Here is a 23,477-nt window from a genome sequence, read left to right on the forward strand (position 1 = left end):
CACATTGAAGTGGAAACTTAACACTTAGCATATGTTCTTAATGGCAACAAAAATGCACTGTTTTTGAGCTTTCTTTTGTGAGTGATTTTGTCGACAGGAAATATAACATTTTAATCAAGCAAATGATGTGTTCGTAACTAATATTTGCAAAAAATGAAAACCGCGCAATTAAGTGCAAAAATAAACAAAAGCAGCAAACACAAAAAGAGCATATCCTCTCCAATAAACAAATCAATAGCCAGTGTTGCGCTAATAAATATAAATGTGCATAAAAAAACAAGAAAGAATGGGACAATATTATAAACAAATAAATGAACATAAAAATATAAATTGAAGTGCTTAATGAAAATAATCTTATTCAAGGGAAAAAAGTGATTAAATACTGAGCGAAGAAAAATGTCCCAAAAAGAGGAGATGTATGAAGAATTATTTTACAATTGTGATATTATATAACAGTCTCCATTAAGGTAAAAGCTCAAAATCATTTCTTAGTCTTCAATAAACACCAGTGTCACTCAACACCACTGTGGACACAAGATGGATGCTCACCAGATATAATGACCCCCTTGTTCAGAGAGGTCAGCATGCACTTTAGTAATAAACCAAGGTGGGAATCGTGTGTCAAGCCAGACCACAGCAACTCAAGTCGCTCCTCATATGACCACGAACACACAGCATGCATATACACTGCATATAAAAATAAAAAAATATATCTCTCATAGTGTAGAAATATAGTCACCAAACGGCATGGAAAGCTGCACGTCTGGTAAATTCGCACATGATGACGTCACAGGAAAGGCTCTTCCCAACGCGTTTTGTCATGCCAGACATCTTCCCTGGGCTAGGATAGGAGATCTGGTATGATGAAACTTCAAACTTTGAGCTTTAAGCTACAAAACGCTAAAGCATGAATGCAGCCTAAGAGATGATTTTGGAGCGTTTACCTGAAAGGGAACTGTTATATAATTTCACAATTGGAAAAAAATTCTTCATACATCTCTTCTTTTTGGGATGTTTTTCTTCACTCAATATATTATCACTTTTTTTACTCAAATTAGATTATTTTCATTATTCACTTCAATTTAAATTTTTGTGTTCATGTATTTGTTTTTATAATATTGTCACATTCTTTCTTTGATTTTTTGCACATATATATTTTTTAGCTCAACACTGGTTATTGATTTGTGTAACTAATATGCTTGAAGAATATTATTTTTCAAGAAGAATAGTAATTCAAAGAAAGCTTGTAACTTATAACTTGGATCCACTTTGACCTCATGGATTTGACTGCAGCTGTATGTGTAAAAATTCACTATTCACTTAGGGATGATTAATATCAGGGAAAATGCTCTTTTTCCAGCATAGAGAACCCACATTTTCTTGGAATATGAAACTATCCCTGTACAGTTAAACAGGTATCCCTGTATACAATACATGTCCTGTTCTCTTCTCCTTTGCATTTTATTGCACCCAAGAACAAACAGTGCTGCAGAGACTAAGATATTAAAATATGTTCTCGTCTTCTAAGAAGCTTTTTAAAAAATTCCCCTTTAACCTAAAGATCATTTCTTGACAAGTCTTTTTCCATAATAACCCCTTACCCATCCAAAGTACCTTCTTTTTTGCATATCTACATTTCTTTTGTCATGAGAAAATCTTCTTTCTGGGTGATGCCAATACCCAGCTTTACCCAGATTCAGGGTATTGCACATATAGCCAGGCAGGAATGACTGGAAACCCTTAAAATAAATCTATTCCAATCACTTCTTTAAAAAAAAATTAATTTAGGTGTGTTAAGCAGGTAATATCCTGGCCATATGCAGATGAGTACATCCTTAACAAAAAATAATGCTAACCTTGAATCCTATTTTAGATCGCAAATCCCTTGGACCTGACAGATTGGGTATTGGGTACAGTAGATGATATGCAGGTTAATATAGAGCAAACCAAAGCCAATTGCTCATGCACTCTTTCACTCTTTCAAAAAACCGATACTCCTGCACTGGAAGTTGAAATATCCCCTCCAAGAAAAGGGTGGGAACATCAGGTCAATTTCACTCTTTGAATATAGACGTTAACATAGAGGTAATGGGGATGATTTACTAAAAACAAATAGACTGTTCACTTTGCAAGGGAAAGGTACTTTGCCTGGGAATTTTGCATTTTTAAAATTATTTTCTTGCACATGATTGGGTATTCTTTGTAAATTTCACTGCAATCACTAAGCTCTGGGGAAAGTTCTCTAACAAAGTATAGGTACAGATGAGAGGCCTAAAACTGTCTGTGTTTGGGACTGCGCACGTACACCTATATAATTATTGCAGTAGACTATGCACGTATATGCAGTTAATCCCAGTGATATAATAACCCATACAGTATATAAGAAAATTAGAAATACTTTTTTAATTTAATTTCTGTATGAGTGATCACATGACCTCTCAGCAGCAAGGGACTAGAGAGATGGGGGTGGAGACTGCAGGGGACGTGTCTGCAGCAGTCAGAGAAAGAGCAGTACACTGATCTCCCACCGAAGAGATGTGCAGAGGGGCATGTGAGCACATGCCTGACTGCTGGAGTACAGGCAGGCTGTGCTCCCAAGTAGAATGCAAAGAGACAAACTGATCATGCAGGGATGGATGAGCTTTCATGCCTGGCATGGTCAGATTGAAATAGGAAAGCAGGGGGACTGGCAGGATTACCAGGTATTTTACACAAAGGAAGCACGTGGTACAACAGGCACATATCAGGAATATGAAAATGTTGGGGTATCAGAGCTTTAAATTCTTTGGTGTTGAGAAGAGTATAGTGAAACATATAACCTCATGCAGGAGGAAATGGTACAGACCTGACTTGAAAAATAAGAGGTAAAGTTGGCCATAGATTGATCTTTTTTTTTTTACGGATTCCCGTTCACACATTTGAGGTGGATTTGGGAATCCTCTCAGCTGTGCTCTTTCGTTCTGTCAGTGGGACTACTCTGCTTTCAGAATACACTGATTATCACTGGCATTTATTGGCTGTAAGCTCTGATTGAAATAAAATAATAGTCCTGTTCGTGAGGAGCTGATCATTAGATCGACTCCTCTCAAACTCAGAACGGCCATAGATGGATTAGAATTCAGCCAAACCAGGCAAATTTCAATCTATTTATGGCCAGCTTTAGGTCTAAACCTGAAACTATCTGCAGATGACTGGTTTTATGTAGCTTGATTTGAGGTACTCAAAACTTAAAATAAAAAAAAAATCTTACAATTGTGGTTGATTGTAGGCAATTAAAATGTGTTATCAATGAGAGATGTAGCCATTTTCACAGGCTCTACTACAGAAGAACTATTATACTCCGATTCATTACTTCATACAATGCAAGCTTTCACAGATCAAGAAGATAGCCTGGGTTATTGAGATAAACCACTTTCAATAGTGAGAAACCTAGTGTTGAGAATATGAGGCCCATTCTTTTGTCAGATTATGTTTTCTTCTATTTATCATTATGGTTATTCAGTATGGTTTTCTTACATGTAAAATGTTGGATACTTTGATTCAGCAACAGACATATTAGTAGAAAATACATGAAAAGATGAGAACTCAAACCCTAAAACACCAGGTTTTCAGTCACTGTAGTGAGAATGGTTTTGGACAGCAGTGTCTTAAGACTCGTATTCATGGTAATCTATCGATTGGGTCTGGTTTGGTGCCAAAACTTTTTTTATGCCGGAAACAGTTGACTTGTCTCACAGTAAACAGAGTACTACTGAGGGCTAACCTCAACATACGTTAGGCATGGCAACGAGAAGCAGGAGATCCTCGGGAATGCCTGAAGATCCTCTTTGAATCTGCACTCATCTTGCTAACATATGTTAAGCCTATACGTAAAGCGGAGTTCCACTCACCCTGTCAAAAAATAAAAGTCAGCAGCTACAAAAACTGTAGCTGCTGATTTTTAAAAAACAGACACTTACCTGTCCCTCGTGTGTCCCCTGCAGCCCGTTTCACCGGCCGTCCTGTATTCCAGGAGGCCGGCATCTTCAGTGTGGGCACCTGGCTGTGATAGCTTGCGGCTTCACAGCCGGGTACCCTCTGCGCATGCGTGAGTAGCGCTGCACTTCATAAATGGTCCTGTAGTCTTCTGGGACCTGTCTCGTGTCCCAAAAGACTACAGGGAGGGAGGACACCTTCCGCTTCCGATCGCCTAGGCGATTGGACCGGAAATGGGAGCGGGTACCTGTCAAATTTGGGTACCCGCTCCCCCCCGCCCCCAAAGGTGCCAATCCTTAATGGGGATCGGGGGAGCAGTCCTTTTGGGTGGAGCTCCGCTTTAACATAGACTGGGCTCCATGTACTGCAGCTGATAAACGCATGTTTAGGAGCTGTTCAGTGTTTTTTTCAGCAGCCCCTGAACTCTCCCTAATGTTTTCCTATTTGTCCATGTACACTATGTCCTTTACAGTCATTTTCAGGCAGTTGAGTTTACAGTCGTCTTTTTGAACGCACCAAACTTGCGTTCAGGAGTAGATTTTATCAGCGTTTCAAATGTCAAATGCTTGTAAATGTGTGTAAACGCGGCTAACCGTGTTTAGAAGCGTTTGGAACTTTTTTTAACTCTTCCATTTCCAGATGCTGTCCAGAGCCTTTTTTTCATCATGAAAAAGCGTTTTCCCAGTACTCAAATGGACCTGGTACACCATACTATGAGGTTTCGTATGAAAGAAAATACTGTATGTTAGACACTACTGCAATACTTTCTGCACAGAAATGAGCTGGAACACAGCCAAACACCACAAAAAAAAAAAAAAGACAGCTAATCTCAACAAATACTGCACTCTCTGCTTCTGCTCTATTTCTCTCAAAATGTCTGAAATAGTAAATTTTTTACTGTGCATTCTGGACATTTTGGAAGGTTATCTTTAAAAAAAGCTTCTAAACGCAAACGCTCATAAACGTGCATAAACGCGGTATGTAAACAGACGTTTTTTAACCTACGTTTTCCAGCAGTCAGTTTCCATCGTTCAGAAGTGTCCTGTGTACATGGAGCCTAATTAGTTCACTTCTTTTTTTTATAAAATCCAGCTCCCCTACGCAACAAGATATCATTAATGTACCACAGTTGTGAAAATATTCAAGCTCTCTTTGATCTGGAGAGCAAGGCCTTACCTTAGCCTTTGCTAAATTTCTTAGAAAGCTTTTTCAATTCCTGGAATGTAGACAGAGGACAGAGGAGCCAGTAGGACCCCAGAAGCAGATTACCAGCTGATCTCATTAGCACACATCCTGCACTGATCTCATTATCACACCCTTCACCCATCAACTATTTTTTCACAGCATCCCCGGGATCTCTCCGCACGTTCATTTGCCTGGCTGCCCCATCATCCCTTCAGATGGGCTCAGGCCGCATGCAGCCCATGGGACATCACTGATGTAATGTAAGAGCCTGCTTGATGCAGAGCAGTTGGATAGATGCTGTGTCCTCCTACTATATAGTTTTGGTAAATCTAAAAGAGATTGTACAGAGATTATACAATCAGATTGTATAGTGTATGGCCACATTTATACACACAAAAGTAACGAGTTGACAAATGCAGCAAAATGCGCAGTAAAAAATGTGCAAAACACATCATGCCAAAATGTCCCATGGACTTTTTTGCCATGTGTAGTGCAGCCCATTGAAATCAACGGGCTGCCCAATGTGTTTCACTGGAAAAACAAGCCATAAAACATGCGTTCCCACCAGAGGCAGACTGACCATTTGGAAACTCAGGCACTGCCCGAGGGCCCAGGGTCAGTAGGGGGCCCCATGAGATGCCCCTGGTACCTTTTTCATAGGCTTTTTCGAGTTTGGGCAAGGACACAGGGGCCCCTTGATCCCCTATTGCCCGGGGGCCCCATTAATTGTCAGTCCGCCCCTGGTTCCCACTACTCTTGGTGTGAATGGAGCCTGAAACTGAAATTGCTGCATTTACACAGAACAAAGAGGCTCCATTCACATCTATGTGTTTCCAAACGTATGGCAATCTGCACAGAAAATGCACTCGTTGCAATCCATTTCTGAAACACGCTGCAAATGTGCATCGTGTTTGTGTTGTAACCACATGTTAAAGGCATGGCAAACACACCAAAAACATCAGTAATGCACCGTGCTCTGCTCCAAAAAAGGTTTTGGAGATTTTCTGGGGCAATTGTTGCGTGTATGGCAGACCATTCAAGTGAATGGGTTGCCCTATGTGTGTTGAGTGTAACCACTCCAAAACGCCCAAAACAAATGCATGTGGGAATGTGAGTCTTCATTACATGGAGATGTGAATGAGGCCTGACATGTGTCTCCATCCACTCCCTCCTATGTACTTGTATAAGATGGTCATACCCTATGCAATCTGATTGTACAATCTCTGTACAATTTCCTTTAGATTTACCAGAACTGTGGAATACAAGGACACACCTGACTAATCTATTCCATTGGTATGAAATCGGACAGGCCCTTGTACTACATTGCTGATGGGAGTTAGGTGATATTGTAATGAGGGAGGTGTGGTCCAGAGTGGTGAATACACCCTATCACATCCTCTTCTGTGATGCAACAAGGAAGTGAAGGCTTCTGGGAGGTGGCCTACAGGAAGTGAATGCTGAGAGGCCATCAACAGGAAATGATGCAATCTGAAAATCTGTTCAAAATCTCACAGAAACTGACAAAAAATTAAACGTCCTGTGGATGAGGTAAGTGAGAGAAAAGCACACTGGGATGGCTGGGTCAGAAATGGCATTGGAAAATGTTTCTATTTATTACGAAAAGTGTAATTCTGCCCGGAAAGGTGAACTTATCCTTTAAGGTATGACGCAATTTTAAAAAAAGGCACTTTTGTGAGTTTCTCATGCATGGGGTAGTCAGCTGAATTTTTTTTTCAGAAAAAAGCAGCTCATCTTGCCTAAGAAACATGTCAAGAAGCTCCTCAAACTTGGAAAAGCCCAAAAAAAAATGAAGGTTGATGTTGGGGGAAAAAATACAAGAGGATATATGATGTATAGGTCTATGGTAAATGTTTTATGCATTGGAGCATCATATATGCTGTATAAAAAACTTTTTAAGAAAAAAGAGTTTTTTAAAGATATACAGTAATAAAGACAAAATGGATTTGAGATAAAATGTTGATTTATTGAGAAGTGAGGTACCTTAAAATTTCCAAAAGGATCCACCAGACTGTGGTTCTTTTTTATCTTTATCTATGGTTAAAGCGGAGTTCCACCCAAAAGGGGAATTTCCGCTTTAATGACTGCTCCCCCGCTCCCCATTAAGGATTGGCACCTTTTGGGGCGGGGGGGCAGGTACCTGAATTTGACAGGTACCCGCTCCCACTTCCGGTCCAATCGCCTAGGCGATCGGAAGCGGAAGGTGTCCTCCCTCCTTGTAGTCTTTTGGGACACGTGACAGGTCTCAGAAGACTACGGGACCATTCATGAAGCACAGCGCTACTCGCGCATGCGCAGTGGGAACCCGGCTGTGAAGCCGCAAGCTATCACAGCCGGGTGCCCACACTGAAGATGCCGGCCTCCTGGAATACAGGACGGCTGGTGAAACGGGCTGCAGGGGACACACCACGGGACAGAGGGACAGGTAAGTGTCTGTTTTTTTAAAAGTCAGCAGCTACAGTTTTTGTAGCTGCTAACTTTTATTTTTTGACAGCGTGAGTGGAACTCCGCTTTAAGTAATATATGGGATGTTGGTACAGCCTGTAAAAGAACAGTTTTTAGAGTAACATGCCTCTCATTATATGAACAGAATTAATCGACCAGAGCTGCAGAGAGATCATGTTTAACTGGATGGGGTGTATTATCAGCAAAAGATGGCACACAGATGTTGGACTGAATGACATTATATACGGTCATGAATTTGATTACTGCAAAGTCCAAACCCAATACCTATATGTACTGTATACAGTATCTGCAGGGAAGTCTCACTGTCGGAATGCAAAATCAGGCTCATTTCTGCATAGAAACCAATCAGCATCTAACCTCAGCTTACTTAGTTCAGCTTTGACAAGAAAACCTTGATGCTTCTATCCAGAAGTGAGCCTGGATTTCCCCAAGTGTGTGGATGGGGGAATCATGTCATTATTTTTTTTTCATTCAACCTACTGGTTGAATAAAAAAAAAAATTGACTCACCTATAGGCTACCTAAGTGTGCTTTTCAAGTGCATGCTGGATTGATGCACAGCTTACTGTGGCTCAAGGAGTTTTCAGACACCCTAACTTAGTTACACTTTCGATGATAATCGTAAACAGGACAAATATGTGAATCTCCCCAATAGGGACACAGACAGCAATAAAAACCCAACAAGTGTTCTAGTACCTCTTTACACTATCCAAAACTAAAAAAAAAAAGGTTTAGCCTTTAGTTATACTCCAGGCAACCAACATCAACCTAACCCAGAACATCAACCCTGACCAACCTTGCATCTCTCTTCCTGCAAATATGATGAGAATCTTCAGGCATTCCCTTGAGGATCCCCTGCTTTGCATTGTTCTAACACACGTTGAATTAGCCCTCAGTGGTACTCCAATTACTATGGGATAAAGCCAGTTTCCAATAGATTGCCATTTTGCAAATGACTTGAGATTGTAATGGTCCATATATGGATATATATATATATATATATATATATATATATATATATATATATATAGTGCCTGATTGATATATTAAAAGTATTTTTTCTATTTTTATATCAGGCAGCAAGCACAACTTTATTTTGTTCACGATTTTGTCTATTTAGTTGTTTTTTTCCTTTTGGGGTTATCTGTGGAGGACACTCAAAGTTTTACATGCTCAAGTCCCATTCAATAAACATAAATGCTTGTTTTATTTTTGTTTGTGTACACACTATAGCATCTCATAAGAAGCTTGTACAATATAGAAAGTAGAAGGGGAGTGGATGAAACGACTCCTAGGCTCAGGAGATCAGGGACCCATATAGGATCGCTACTCCCCTTGTTTGCCAGCACATACATTACTGTCTTTACAAAAGATGTTATTTTTTATGTGCTGTTATCAGCTGTAGGCTTTCTGAAGTTCTATACCTCAATCTATACCTCATTTATTAAACAGATGAGTAGAATTATTGTGTGAGCTCTGATTAAGTGGCTGTTAAAAATTTGCACCAGCGGTCATGTGAACTTTAGTTATGTTCATACTGTTCATGCCTGGCAGTCCATGTTTAGTCATTTGACTAGCTGAGAAAGTAACAGACATTTCTTATGACATGTTTCAATGGGATCTGATCTCCAAGCATGTTAATAACAGATATGTGACCTAACACTTGAAGAAAGTTCAAGAGCACTTCCTCAATCAAGCTACGCCTCTGTGAATGATTTCAGTAACTGGACACTAATGAAGTCAATGCTTGGGGCTACAATATGAATGTATGTGATTTTATTCCACATATCTCCTACATCTAGAATCCCACCATTTCCCCGTGCTTTAACAATTGTTACTGTGTACGTAATATTGAGTTTATTCTCCTGCAAAGGAATGTACCAAGAAGTTTCCTACAAACATCTACTTTTACCACACAATGATGAAATAAAATGGCCACATCTGTCCAGGTTTTTCAGTTGAATGTTAAACTTGCTTTAAACAAGATCAATTCCAATATGCTTGGGGCATAAAGTGTTCCTCATTTTGAAAGGCCATGTAAACTGAAAACAGTTATTTATCTGAATCCTGTGAGAAGCTCTCAAGCTCTTTTAGTTGATTCTGCTGATCAGCAGAGAGAGAGTAAATGGTCATTTAAATTAGCATTTGCAATCACGGAGGAGCACTGAACTCAATATTATGTTTGTACACTAATGTGCTGTTTAATGTGTATATTCATTTATTATGCAATAATGCATTATGCATGTTTCAACTGTTTTTAGGAATATATGACATCAATGTTGTATGATGCATATATAAATACTGCATGTTCATTTGATGAGCTGTTTTTGCATATGTAACTAGCTACAAATGTAGCCATTTGAAGATACCATTAGATCTAAAAGTTGTGACACTGCCATTGTCAAGTACATGATTATAAAGGGGCCACTGTTTCCTAAACTGATATTTGAAATCACCCAAATTGTTTCAGTTTTTTTCACTGACTTTAGTTGTAAGCTTTACCTAGCAATTTATTCTCTGTAATGTAAAACAAATTGAGAATAATGTAGGAAGAGTCAGACCACCTCATAATGACCACCAAAGGTTGGCAAGACCTGTGAGAAGAGAGTTCACTAGTTGACTGCTGGATATCTAAGGTATAAGAAGTTGGTGTGAGATTCAGCCTGCTTGTCTTCACCATGTCTACCTGTAGCTTGTACTAAATAATATAATGTGCGTTATTAAATTGTATATTAAAAATTCGTGAAAGAATGATTTACCATTTGGCCACCTTTTGTTCACCACTGAATTTCTGTAGTATTCTCCACATTTATAAAACACATTTGCCCATTTGAGAAATTTTCTACAATGCTAGCCATCATATTGATTTTACCATTCTCCAATTTGAAATCCATTTTTCCATAACATTCACTGTATTTATATACTGTAGCAGCTAATATTTTTGGTCAGCAATTATTTGCTATTTTAAACATCTTGCTGTGGAGACTAGCACAGCCCAAGTCTAAAGCAGCCTTTTTCAACCTGGGTGCTTCCGGGGTTCTATAGCAAAATACCTTAACTGCTTCCTGTCCAGCCTATTGTAATATGATGGCTGAACAGGAGCTCTCCCATCCTGGGTGGATGTCATATGACATCCCCCCAGGATCGCGCCTCATGGGCCGTGCTGCAACACGATCTGTCTACCATCGGACACAGCGTATGACAGACCAGTGTACTGAGCCCCTGCTGGTACCATGTGATCGCTGTGACTAATCACTGCGATCACATGACAACTGCACCCATGACAACTGCACACAATGGATGGCTTCCATTCATACCATTCATTGTGTACTATTGTGTTGATCTCCGTGATTGGTCACAGTGATGAATTGGTACAGACAGAGCCAATCATGGCCCATCTGTACCATATGATTAGTTGTGGTCAATCACAGATAATCACAATAGTACACACTGAATGAATGGATTTTGTTCAGAAAAAACGGTTGCTTATAACAGTGGTTATCACTTTTTTATCACGATTTTACAAGCAATCCTAGTGTGTAAAAAAAAAAAATAAAAAAATCCTGATCACCTCCACAGAGTAGTACAGTGTTACTATGATAACACTGTATTCACCTGTTTGCAGTATGTAAAAAAAATTAAATAAATGTACTAAAAAAGAAAAAAAAGAAAAAATGTAAAAATTTTTTGTTTATTTATTTATTTTTAAATACTGTCAGCTGTTAGTGTCCCTGATGGCACTGTATGGGAGTGGTGACAGTATGTGCAAAAAACTATTTTTTTTATTTATTCATGTTCCAAAAAATACTTTGAACTGTTTACTTTCTGAAAAGGGGTAATTTGGGGGATATGTGTACTTTCCTGGCATTTTCCAGCTTCAAGAAACGAGATAGACCATCGGTACATCAGAACTGAACAATTTTCATATATATATATATATATATATATATATATATAGACTCTATAATGTTCCGGCAGACTAAATAATATACACTGATTTGGGTTATTTTCACCAAAGAAATGTATACATTTTGGCCAGCATTTATGAAGAAAGGTTATTTATTTGCAAACTTTTATACCAGTAACAAAAAAACAGCTTTTTTTGGTTTTTCAAAAATGTTGGTCTTTTTTTGTTTATAAAAATTAAAAATCTCAGTGGTGATTAAATGCCACCAATAGAAAGCTCTACTTGTGTGAAAAAATTTCACTTGGGTACAGTGCCTTTGTCATTCAAAGTGTGACAGCGTTGAAAGCTAAAAATTGGCCTGGGTAGGAAGAGGGTGGAAGTGTCCGATATTAAAGTGGTTAAAGCACATCTTCATCTTCTTAATAAAGTCCCATCCTCTCCACTCCTCCTTCCCCTGTCCTGTACATGAAAAACACTGTTATTTACCTTTTTTTAGTGTTTAGTTCACAAAGGAAGAGGGGAGCGGGCCTTGTCACATGTCATCGGGAGGCCTGCCCACTGAATCTGGAAGTTGGTGGGCCACTCAATGACTTCACAAACAACATGGAGGCACAGGACCTGATTGGTGGCAGAACAGAAGAGGTTCTCTGCAGGACAAAGCTGGATCTCCAGGGTGAGTGAATATATGAAATATGCACAACCTGCTTCCTGGTAAGCGGGGATGAAATAAAAAGGGGAGGGGGGTAAAGTGAAGATATGCTTTAATATTGCCTCAAGTGTCCCAAAACTGTCTACATGCTGAAAGGTAGATCAAGTCTCCATTTTGTTTCACAAAGCCACAGGTTTTTATTGTGCCACATTACAGCCTTAGGCACAATGAGGACCAAACGCTGGCATCCTAACAATCGATGACATCATTGGGTGATAAGGAGCATGTTGTCTTTTCGCACTGTATCCTTTTTTGCCCCTCTTCATCAGCACTGGGGTCATATTAGTGGAGTGAGGGAGAAAAACACTGGAATAGTAGTCAGTACCAGAGTGCAAAGGCGTACTTGTTTTGTAAGAATAAAACACCTCTAATATTGGGGTTCTATGACTGTGGATGCTGTAAAACTATTAGTTTACGTTTTCTTTTTCTATTTTAGAAGGGGGTGCCTTGAGGTTGTGCATACTTGTGGAGGGGGCCTGGACTGAAAATGGTCTTAATGTATGTTTGCCACATAATTGATGCACTGAAAATATTATTCTAGACAGGAATTTCTCTTCTTCGACTTCACATTACATAGAGGTGAATATTCATTGAATGTGGGTAAATATAACCATACCAAAGCCCAGGAGCATATCTAGCATGAGGCAAACAAGGCGTTTGCCTAGAGCGGCAATTTTTAGGGGGCGGCACCACCCCCCGGGAGAAGGGACCTTTTGAGTAGCATGTACCTCTCCCTCCAGCAGCTGACAAGCCAGGACCAGGGAAACTCCTGGAGCAGGGAGAGGAGAGGAAAAGTTACGGAGATGAAAGAGCCTGGAGGAGGTGAGCTGTCTCGTGTTCTGTGGGATCACCTTCCGGTCATCCATCCAGCACATTATACACTAACAGATCATATAGGACTGCACATACCCCCCCCCCCCCCCCCATTCCTACTGCCTGGAGATCAGCAGCCCTTGGAGGAGGTGTGTGTGCAGTCCATATCTGAGAAAGAGAGAGAGGGAAGAGAGAGAGAGAAGAGAGAGAGGGAGAAAGATAGGGAAGAAAGAGAGAGGGGGAGAAAGAGAGAGGGAAGGGAGAGAGAGAGAGAGAGAGACAGAGAGGGGGGAGAGAGAGGAAAGAGAAAGAGAGAAGAGGGAGAAAGAGAGGGAAGAGAGAGAGAGGGAGAGAGAGAAGTGAGAGAGAAGAGAAAGAAAGGGAGAGAGAGAATCATATATACATACACACACACACTTATTGACTCTCTCATGGGGGGGGGGGGGGGCACAAAATGTTTGTGTTGCCTAAGGCACAAAATCTAAATACACCACTACCAATGCCTATCTTTGCCCTAGTTTGATAAATGTTCTTCAAGCTTTGCTTATTGAGACTGAAGCAAAAGAAAGTGAGGTATACTTAAAACAGCTTTCAAAACAAAGGCTGGAGATGAATAATCTCTTCCACTTTTCAATAACCAAAGCCCACCAACTTCTCTTTGCTTCAGAAAGAACTCCATATGATGCTAAAAATTCTGTTTATTTATACTGTCTTTTTTTATATACCAGAGAGAAAACCTCACCATATGTTATACAATATAACAGTACACATCTGGATGATATAAAAGCCTTGATGAAAGCACAAATGTAAAGTAGGAAAACAAAGGACTGCATTTATTAATAGTATAAAGATTAAAATATAGTCCTAAGAGATAGTAGCAGCTTCAGATATTTATCAAATATCACTAAATAACAATTTAGAAGATAGTAGATAATTATTTATTCTAACCCCTTCCTAACTGAGATGCACCTCTTTAAAGTGTTACTAAACCCAGGAACCCGCATTCACTATATCTGGTCTCCCACAGTACACACAACATGGAAATGCAATTATATTAGTAAATATAAATGGCTAAATACCTTTTCTAATCAGCAGTTACAGCAGTCTTGTGACTTCTATCAGTGTCCAGCCCACCAATAGCTAAAGCTTGTAGGAGGAGTTTTCTTTCTGCACTAGGAGGATGGAAATCCCTTGACCCATCTGGACAGTGCTGATTGGCCCTGTGCTGATTGGCCCTGTGCTGATCACATGCACTCTCTCAAGAAAAGAAAAAAAACCTCTCTAGCAATACACACCAAACTGGGCATGTGCATGCCTACGTTTCAGTATGCAGATAAGAGGTGATCATTTGAAAAATGGGAGGAACAAAGAAGAAAGGATCAAACAGACTTTTTATACAATGCAGAGGATTAACCCCTTAGGTTCCACAGTGAATATAACAAGCATGCTTTGCTGCATACAGACTGATTTTACTGTTGTGGATTTAGTAACACTTTAAGTCCACATGAATGAAAGTGAAATAACTGAGTAACTATGTGTGTTTCTGGTTCTCAGGCTCGATGTCTAACAGAAAAATGACTGTCATAATAACTAATGTATACTGATGTTGCTAAACAAAATTCTGGTTACGAAAGGGTTACATTTTATTACTATATGTGCTACCTAGTAACAGAAGAGAAAAACTATGTTTCTCAAGATAAGGGGGTTGCTATAAATCTCAGTCTGACATTTCAGCTGATGCCCAGTAAAAAATGATCTCCATATGTTAGGTGAATGCTAACCTAATGCAGATGTGACCTTGGAGACCTCTCTGCCTGACATGATGCTTTGTCATGGAGTCAGATGTGAAATGATACTGTTAGGGCCAAAACCATGACAGCTATAAACATTTTGATTACACTAACACAGCAACTGACATGGAACCTTCCAAGAATTCAGCATGATTTTGGTTACCGTATATGCATAATCGTGCTAATATAATTTACTTGGCATCCAGTTAATACATGGAGCATGCAATTTACATACTTAGATATCTAGATATATATATTGCACATCAGATCAGTAGAACATACACAAAAATATCAGATAATGATTTAAAGGGCCATAACCTTTTTTTTTGGATTTGATAGAAAGAGAGGTAACATGTTCGCATTCAGTAGCAAGAGAGAAGACCCTGACTCATCCAGCTGCAAAATCACTTAAAGTGATTGCAAATAAAAACAATTTTTGTTTTTAAAATTACAAACACGTTCTACTTACCTGCTCTGTGCAATGGTTTTGCACAGAGTAGCCCTGGGGTCCCCTGCAGGGTGCTCCTCTCTCCTTCCCCCTTATGAATGCCCCCATAGCAAGCCACTTGTTATGGGGGCACTCGTGTAGACTCAATCCCAAGCCAGACGCTGTGTGTCCATTGACACATTAAACGCTTCCAGACCTCCCTACAGCAGAACTACCACTACAGGGTGGCAGGGCTGTGAAAAATCAGATTTTGAATCTCCGGTTAGGGGGCGCACGTTGCGACACCATTGTTGTCTACAGATGTCGATCACCGGGTCCCGGCTGGAGATTCCCCACTGACACCCGGCGATTGCTGAGTATCACTGACAGGGGAGAGACCTGTGTGTAAACAGCACAGGTCTCTCTCCTGCCAGCAGTAACATGCTGCTGTGTGTAACACAGCACACACAGTTAACCCTTTGATTGCCCCAGATCGACCCTTTGACTGCCCAGTGTCATTAGTACAGTGTCAGTGCTTTTTTTTTATAGCACTGATCACTGTATTAGTGTCATTGGAATGTCAGTGGCAGTTAGTCAGGTCCTCCCAGTGTCAGAATGCCTGCCGCAGTCCTGCAGTCTCGCTATAAGTCACTGATCGCCACCATTACTAGTATTAAATATAAAATCCAGCATATATACTGTTATTTGTAGACGTTATAACTTTCATGTAAACCAATTAATGTACATGTATTTGGATTTTTTTCTTAGCAAAGACACGTAGCAGAATACATTTTTGCCTAAATATATGAAGAAATTAGATTTTTTAAATTTTTTACTGGATATGTTTTATATCAAAAAGTCAAAAATATAGTTTTTTTTATCAAAATTGTCGGTCTTTTTTTTTTATAGCGCAAAAATAAAAAATGCAGAGGTGATCAAATACCACCAAAAGAAAGCTCTATTTGCAGGAAAAAAAGGACAGAAATTTAATTTATGTTGAGTGTTGCATGACCATGCAATTGTCAGTTAAAGTAACGCAGTGCCGTATTGCAAAAAATGCCCTTGTCAGGAAGGGGGGTAAATACTCTGGAGGTGGTTAAGTGGCTTGACCCTGCCCCCACTCCCTCCTCACAAGCTGTTATTGGCTTCTGGTGCTGCCTTCTTGTCCAGTGAAAACAGAGAGAGTGGAGAGAGCTGCTTCTCTTGGGACCAGCTCTGGATAAAAGTTCAAACAGAATAGTTGCCCATGCAAGGAATTTTCATCATCAAAACCATGTAACAGAAAAGTTGGCTTTTTGCTGGCCCCGCAGACCATCTCATCCAGCTCTCCTGGCTCTCTCAGCCTTTTAATTGCAGCACCCTGCTGCACCAGCCCACTCCCTGGCCTCTCATTAGGGGATCTCCTTGCACCCCAGGGTCTCTGAGTGATCCACTGAGACCTCCAGATTCCCTCGGTACCCTGAACTTACCCACTCATCTAAGCTCTGCCAGATCTCTAGACTTAAAAGTTGTCTTAACTCCCTCAGTCCTGTGGTCAAGCATGGAGTGCTGTCACTTGAGCAAAGCACATCTGTCTAACAGGAGCTCTGAACTATGCCCAAGTTCTTCATTAAAAGGGTTTCATGCATCTGCACTAACAGCCTACCGTTCTCCTGCAAGACCTTCAAAACTCTTTTAAATCTCCAAACTCCAGAACCCAATTTGGGAATACTGAAACCCAGAGAAAGTTCAAAACCACCTTTCACCTTTCATAATCGATTCTCTGGAGCCTTGCACTCTGTAATGTGCAAACCCTGGGTTACTTTTACCTCTTCTCTCTCTCTCTCTCTCTCTCACTCTCTCTCTCTGTATATATATATATATATATATATATATACACATACACATATATACATACAGTTAGGTCCATTATATATTTGGACACAGGCACAATTTTAGTTTTTTCAGGTATTTACCAAAACATATTCCATCTATAGTTATATAATGTATATGGGCTGAGTGCACACTCTCAGGTTTAATTTGAGGGTTTGTTCATCCAAATTGGAGGAAGGGTTTAGGAATTACAGCTCTTAAGAGTAACCATCCCCCCTTTTTCAAGGGATGAAAAGTAATTGGACAATTGAATCAAAAGCTGTTTCATGGCCAGGTGTGGGCTACTCCTTTGTTATTTCTTCATCAATTAGGCAGGTAAAAGGTCTGGAGTTGATTCTAAGTGTGGTATTTGCATTTGGAATCTGTTGCTGTGAACCTACATCATGCATACAAAGCAGCTCTCCATGCAAGTGAAACAGGCCATTGTAAGGCTTCACAAATGAAACAAATCCATCAGAGAGATAGCAGCAACATTAGGAGTGGCCAAATCAACAGTTTGGTACATTCTGAGGAAAGAAGAACGCACTGGTGAGCTCAGCAATATAAAAAGGCAAGGGTGTCCACGGAAGACAACAGTGGTGGATGGTTACAGGATCCTCTCTATGGTAAAGAAAAACCCATTCACAACATCCAGACAAGTGAAGGACACTCTCCAGGAGGTGGGTGTATCATTGTCAAAGTCTACAATCAAGAGTAGACTTCACAAAAGCAAATACAGAGGGTTCACCACAAGATGCAAACCATTCATAAGCCTGAAGAATAGAAAAGCCAGATTAGACTTTACCAAAAAAAAATATAAAAAAGTCAGACCAGTTCTGGAAAAGCATTCTTTAAACGGATGAAACTAAGATTAATCTGTACCAGAATGATGGGAAGAAAGAAGTGTGGAGAAGGCTTGGAGCAGCTCATGATCTAAAGCACACAACATCATCTGTAAAACATGGTGGAGGCAGTGTAATGGCATGGGCATGCAGGGCTTCTAGTGAGTGGCACTGAGTCATTGGTGTTTATTGATGACGTGACAGAAGGCAGAAGTAGTCGGATGAATTCTGCAGTGTTCAGATATATACCGTCAGCCCAGATTCAGCTAAATGCAGCAAAGTTGATTGGACGGCGATTCACAGTACAGATGGACAAAGCTTCAAAATACACTGCAAAAGCAACCCAGAAGCTTTTGAAGGAAAAGAAGTGGAATATTCTGCATTGACCGAGTCAGTCACCTGATCTCAATCCAATTGAGCATGCATTTCACTTGCTGAAGGCAAAACTAAAAGGCAGAAAGACAAAGAACAACTGAAGACAGCTGCAGTTAGAGCCTGGCAAAGCACCAGAAAGGAGGAAACCCAGTCTTTAGTAATGTCCATGGGTTCCAGACTTCAGGCAGTCATTGCCGGTAAAGGATTCACAACAAAATATTAAAAATGAACATTTTATTTATGATTATATTCATGTGTCCAATTACATTTGATCCCCTGAAAATGAAGGGACAGTGTATAAAAATGGTTGCAGTTCCTAAAATTTGTACTTGATGTGTATGTTCAACCCCTTGAATTAAAGTTGAAAGTCTGCACTTCAAATTCATTTGGATTTTTTCATTTTAATTTATTCTGGTGGCATACAGAGCCAAAAGTATGAAAATTGTGCCTGTGTCCAAATATATATGGACCTAACTGTATATATAGTATATATTTAGTAAAACCTTGAAACTGGATTTACATAGCACTATGGATTTTTTTCTTTTAAATTGAGCCCTACAGAAGCCATCTTCTTTTATACTTTCTGTCTCCAAATGAACAATAATAGGGAGCCATCCTAAAATGTATCACCCCTTTGAATATTCAGGTATGTGTCATTTACCACTGACCAAAAATAAATATACACAAAACCACTACAGATCCCTTTTATAGAAAACAATTGGACCGCGCATAATAAAAAAAAAAAAAGAGAAAACATTGTACACTTCCTGATGACGATCTTGTATTGAAAGAGGTTTGATGGCGCAACTTCCGCCCATGTCACATCCTCCCCGGGGCACACATGCCACTTCGGTGAGCGTCCAGTGTAGTGGATTCCATCTTTGAGTAACAAAGCTGATTACACAGGTGCCAGGTCCAGGCACTTTGTTTGTGAGTTTGTTTTATCAATTTTACCCTCAATAAATATACCATAGAGGTTTACACTATGGGATGTCCCTTTCTCCTCTTTTTTTCTCTTCACATGCTGATATATATTTATCCAACTCTTTATACCTGCGGAGGTCTGGAGACCACTAATCTTTTGGCAAATACTTTGTTGAGCCTCACAGACCATCCTTGGGTATGAGAACAGGCTCAGAAACTGGAGATAACCGGCATTTTGGGATTAACCCCTGAAGCGTGAATGACCATTCTAGAAATAGATGATCATTGGAGAGTGTCAGTCCATGTGCGGCACTTTTGTCAAGCACAATGGAACACTTTTTTGAAGATGATTTATTGATCAAGATGTAACATTTAGTTGAGCAGCAGCACAAGCACTGGGTTCATATATTTGGGACTGGTTGTGATTAAATGCATGTTTTGTCTTTTTTTTTGTTTTATTATGCACTGTCCAATGGTTTTCCATATTATTTAATTGTGACAATTGTACACCAGTAGAGGACTGCAGCAAAAGGTTCACTTGGTTATCTGTTTTGTTAATTGTAGCACATCCAATAGCGCACGAGCACTCTTCTTTTATAATTTACACATAGATCCCTTTTAACTGGTCAGTCAACAATATTCATTAGGTTTTGGGTAGATACTCCTGTAAAATATATCATAGCTTCTCAAGACTCTATTTGAGAAGGAGACCGCCTTTTAACTGCCCCAACAAGTTGTAGTGCCTAGGAAACAAGTGCAAATCTTAACTCCTTGGTGCCAAGCGTATGCAAATATGCAGCCTCTCGGCGGCTGGCCCTTGGCGCCAAGGGGCGCATATTTGCGTACCCAATGTAAACAACAGATGTGCTGAAAGAACACGCTCTGTTTGCTCCTGGCACATTTACTGGCGCCTCACAGAAAGGTTTCTGATCATGTGACCACCATGACAGCCAATCACGGCGGTCACAAGATCTAAATCCCGTCCCACCTCACAAGATTTAAATCCCGCCCCACCTCCCAGCGTCACAAACCCCTAAAGGGCCGGGAGGTACCAGCGCCAAGGGGTTAATGTCAAAGGTCCTGAGCAGTAATAAAAAGTAATGTTTAACTGGGTGGACATGGAGTATCAGCTCTGGACCTAACCAATACAGTACATCTAAAGCCGAAAGTTTTTTTTTCATTGTTGATAGAATAAAAAATGATTAAAACCCCTGTCAGTTTTTTCTAAGTGTGTCCTATTGGGGAGATTTTCCTTTTTTTCCTTTAGTGCCCTTGGCTTATCTTATCGTAGACATAACAAGCAGTGAGAGGAAAATGCCATCTTCAACAGTTGTCACCAGAACACATCCCCTTTTTTCCTTAATTCCTGTTATGGTGGCAACTCAAACGTTTGAATTTTCCACCACTTATTACCTCAGTGACAATGGGTCCTAATTACAATGGTCATCAGGACAAAGAGAGGGGTATATATTTCTAACACAATCAGCAATAAAAACCTGTCACCATTCTATACAAAACTTAAAAAAAATGCTTGGCTTTAGGTACACATGTATTTATTTCCCGTTTCAGTGCTTCTTTCATTAAAAGGGTAGCTGTGAGAGTAATGGTTATGTCATCATGTCATCAAAAGGCACACAGCAACTTATTAAAACTGCAAAGTTTTAATGTCTCCCAAATAGTTAGAAATGCTATTTGTCTTCTGCCCAGGATGAACAGTAATTACACAATCCACCTATAATTTTTCATTTATGTTACATAATTATAATAATAATATGTATTACATATACTATATAAGCTTTAGGTCAGGGCTGGAAAAATGATTGCCTTCCTCATGCTTTTCCTGAATATGCAACCAACATTTTAGGTGTTCTTTAGGTTATGTCTGAACTTGTCTATTATATGTGAATAAGTGTCTTTCTGGGTATGCCAAGGATCTCTTCATTTAGTGAGACAAAACAAATACAGAAGTTTGAGATTCTGAGATATGTTTTCCTTTCAACAAACAATTCCGATTGTATCTGCACTACGTTTTTTACCTTGTCAGAGTGGCACTTGTTATTGAACTCTAATTTCTCATAGACAGCGTCTACGCAGATTAACATACACATACTGTATGTATGTATGTATATATATATATATATATATTTATATATGGGCGACCAGTGTTATATATGGATGGCCATTGTTGCAGATCTAATTATTGTTCGACCTTTCAACATTTTAGGCTAGGGGAGGATTACCACAGGCTGCCTTCAGAATTCTTCAAAAGAAACAAGCTGTTGGCTGCAAACTACAAATATCTCCCTGTCAGACCATTACTTCAATACTGGTTTTCAGCTTAGATAAGGATAAAGTGTTGAAGGATCCACGTGTACATTTTACATGCCATTAGTTGCCATCCTATATACTCAGCCTTATAATTTGGGTTTGACTTCATGATAGGCACTTTTTAAAATAATATTTGTTTCATATACTTTTTATAAGTACACCAAAAACAAGACTACATCAGAGTCTCACTAGTGGTGTCATGGTGTCACATCAGGGTCAGTTTGTTTAGAATGTTATCCATATTGCTGAGAATAGCATTGTGGATCATGAGACAAAGCGTCTCCCACTAGAAAGAACACTTAGCAGGAGAAAGAAGGACTGATGTAGTCTCTTACCTTAAACACCATAATGGGAATGTCAATGGCAATGTAGATAAGGTCACCAAGCGCCAGACTGGCTATCAGTGCATTGGGGCCATTTCTCATACACTTGTTCCGGTAGATTATTCTGAGCAAAGTTGCATTCCCGACCATCCCAATGACAAAAATAGCGCAGGATATTGCAGTGTTTATGTACTTGAAGACATGGTTGATTTTAGTCCTTTCGGGGCACCAGACCATTGCATTTGTCCGATTCCCTGGGGGTTTGCTCCAAATCATTGTGTGGTTTGAATTGTCAGTCCGATTTTGCAAAGAATCCCCAGCATCTCTGCTGAATGCAATTCCGCTCAGTAACAGTAGCACAGAGACTCTCAGAATGATCAAGCCCATGTTTTATTGTCCACCAGAGGTAAATTCACAAATTTCGTAACTCCTCACTGCTTACCTGGAACACAAAACACATTTATATTAATTGAACCAGCTTGAAATTAAACTGGTTACCTGTTATTATGCTGACATTTACAATACACAATTCAAATACCTAAACAAAGTTTACCTACACTTTTTCATTTGCAAACACATATATGAATCAGTCGGAAAGATGATATTATATAGAGTACCAGTACATTGTACTGAAAATTGTAAATAGTGTAAATCAGACAACAGACACCAGCACATATCAGATATTTATGTGACATTTGGTGGTGTTTGTTGCCTGATTTATAATAAATCCTCCAGTTCCTGGCTTGCCGACTATGCAGACCACTTAAAGTAATTGTAAAGGTAAAAAAGTTTTGTTTTATTAAAATAATAAGCATGTTATTCTTACCTGCTCTGTGCAATGGTATTGCACAAAGCGGCACCGAATCTCCTCTTCTAGGGTTCTCTAGGCTTCTCTACTTCTCAATGCACCACCACAGCAAGCCACTTGCTATGGGGGTGCACATGTGGCTCACTCCTGAGCCAGGTTGTGTGCGTTAGTAGACACACACAGTGCAGCATGGCTCTGCCCCCCACTCCCTCCTCGTAGGAGTTGATTGATAGTAGCAGGAGCCAATGATGTCTGCTGCTGCCTCTATGTCCTGTGAGGAGAGAGAGCAGTGCTGAATCACAAGAGAAGCCAGGTAAGTATTGGTGAGGAGACTGGGGGGGGGGGGAGTTGATCATGGAAGGTGTTTTACCTTAATGCAGAGAGTGCACTATGAAAACAAAACTATGTCTTTGTAACCACTTTAGTACTCTATTATGTTGGCATCTAGGCAAGGATGGAGTTCCATAGCATACTACAAGGTGGACTGTTGGCTGATATCCAATGTACATATCGTGTATTAGTTCTGCACAATGGTTTTGCCATACTGGTCCTCACTACAAGTAGTACTACAAGTCCTTCAAGCTAAATAAGGGACATTCAAACAGAGTAAGAGAACTGGGTACTTTAGTACATTAGTGTGGTGGTGTTTCTTTCACTGATGTGTCACAGGCTGGGAGGGACAAAAATCCGGTCTCCTGCCCTGCCAGACAGGACTGAGCTCTGTGGCAAAACTGTGG

General features: G+C 39.9%; 1 protein-coding gene across 1 annotated transcript in view; it reads right to left on the bottom strand.

Annotated features, from left to right (window-relative positions):
- The window catches only part of EDNRA (endothelin receptor type A), a 119,395-nt gene that overhangs the window by 83,626 nt on the left and 12,292 nt on the right, over positions 1 to 23,477 (bottom strand). The window contains exon 2 of the mRNA XM_089670481.1: positions 21,945 to 22,374. Coding sequence (XP_089526607.1) covers positions 21,945 to 22,319 — 375 coding nt within the window. The 5' untranslated portion in view covers positions 22,320 to 22,374. The remainder of the gene's footprint in view (positions 1 to 21,944; positions 22,375 to 23,477) is intronic.

Source organism: Staurois parvus, unplaced genomic scaffold, assembly GCF_062004578.1.
Source record: "Staurois parvus isolate SC_StPar_1 unplaced genomic scaffold, SC_StPar_1.0 ptg000090l, whole genome shotgun sequence".
Lineage (NCBI taxonomy): Eukaryota > Metazoa > Chordata > Amphibia > Anura > Ranidae > Staurois > Staurois parvus.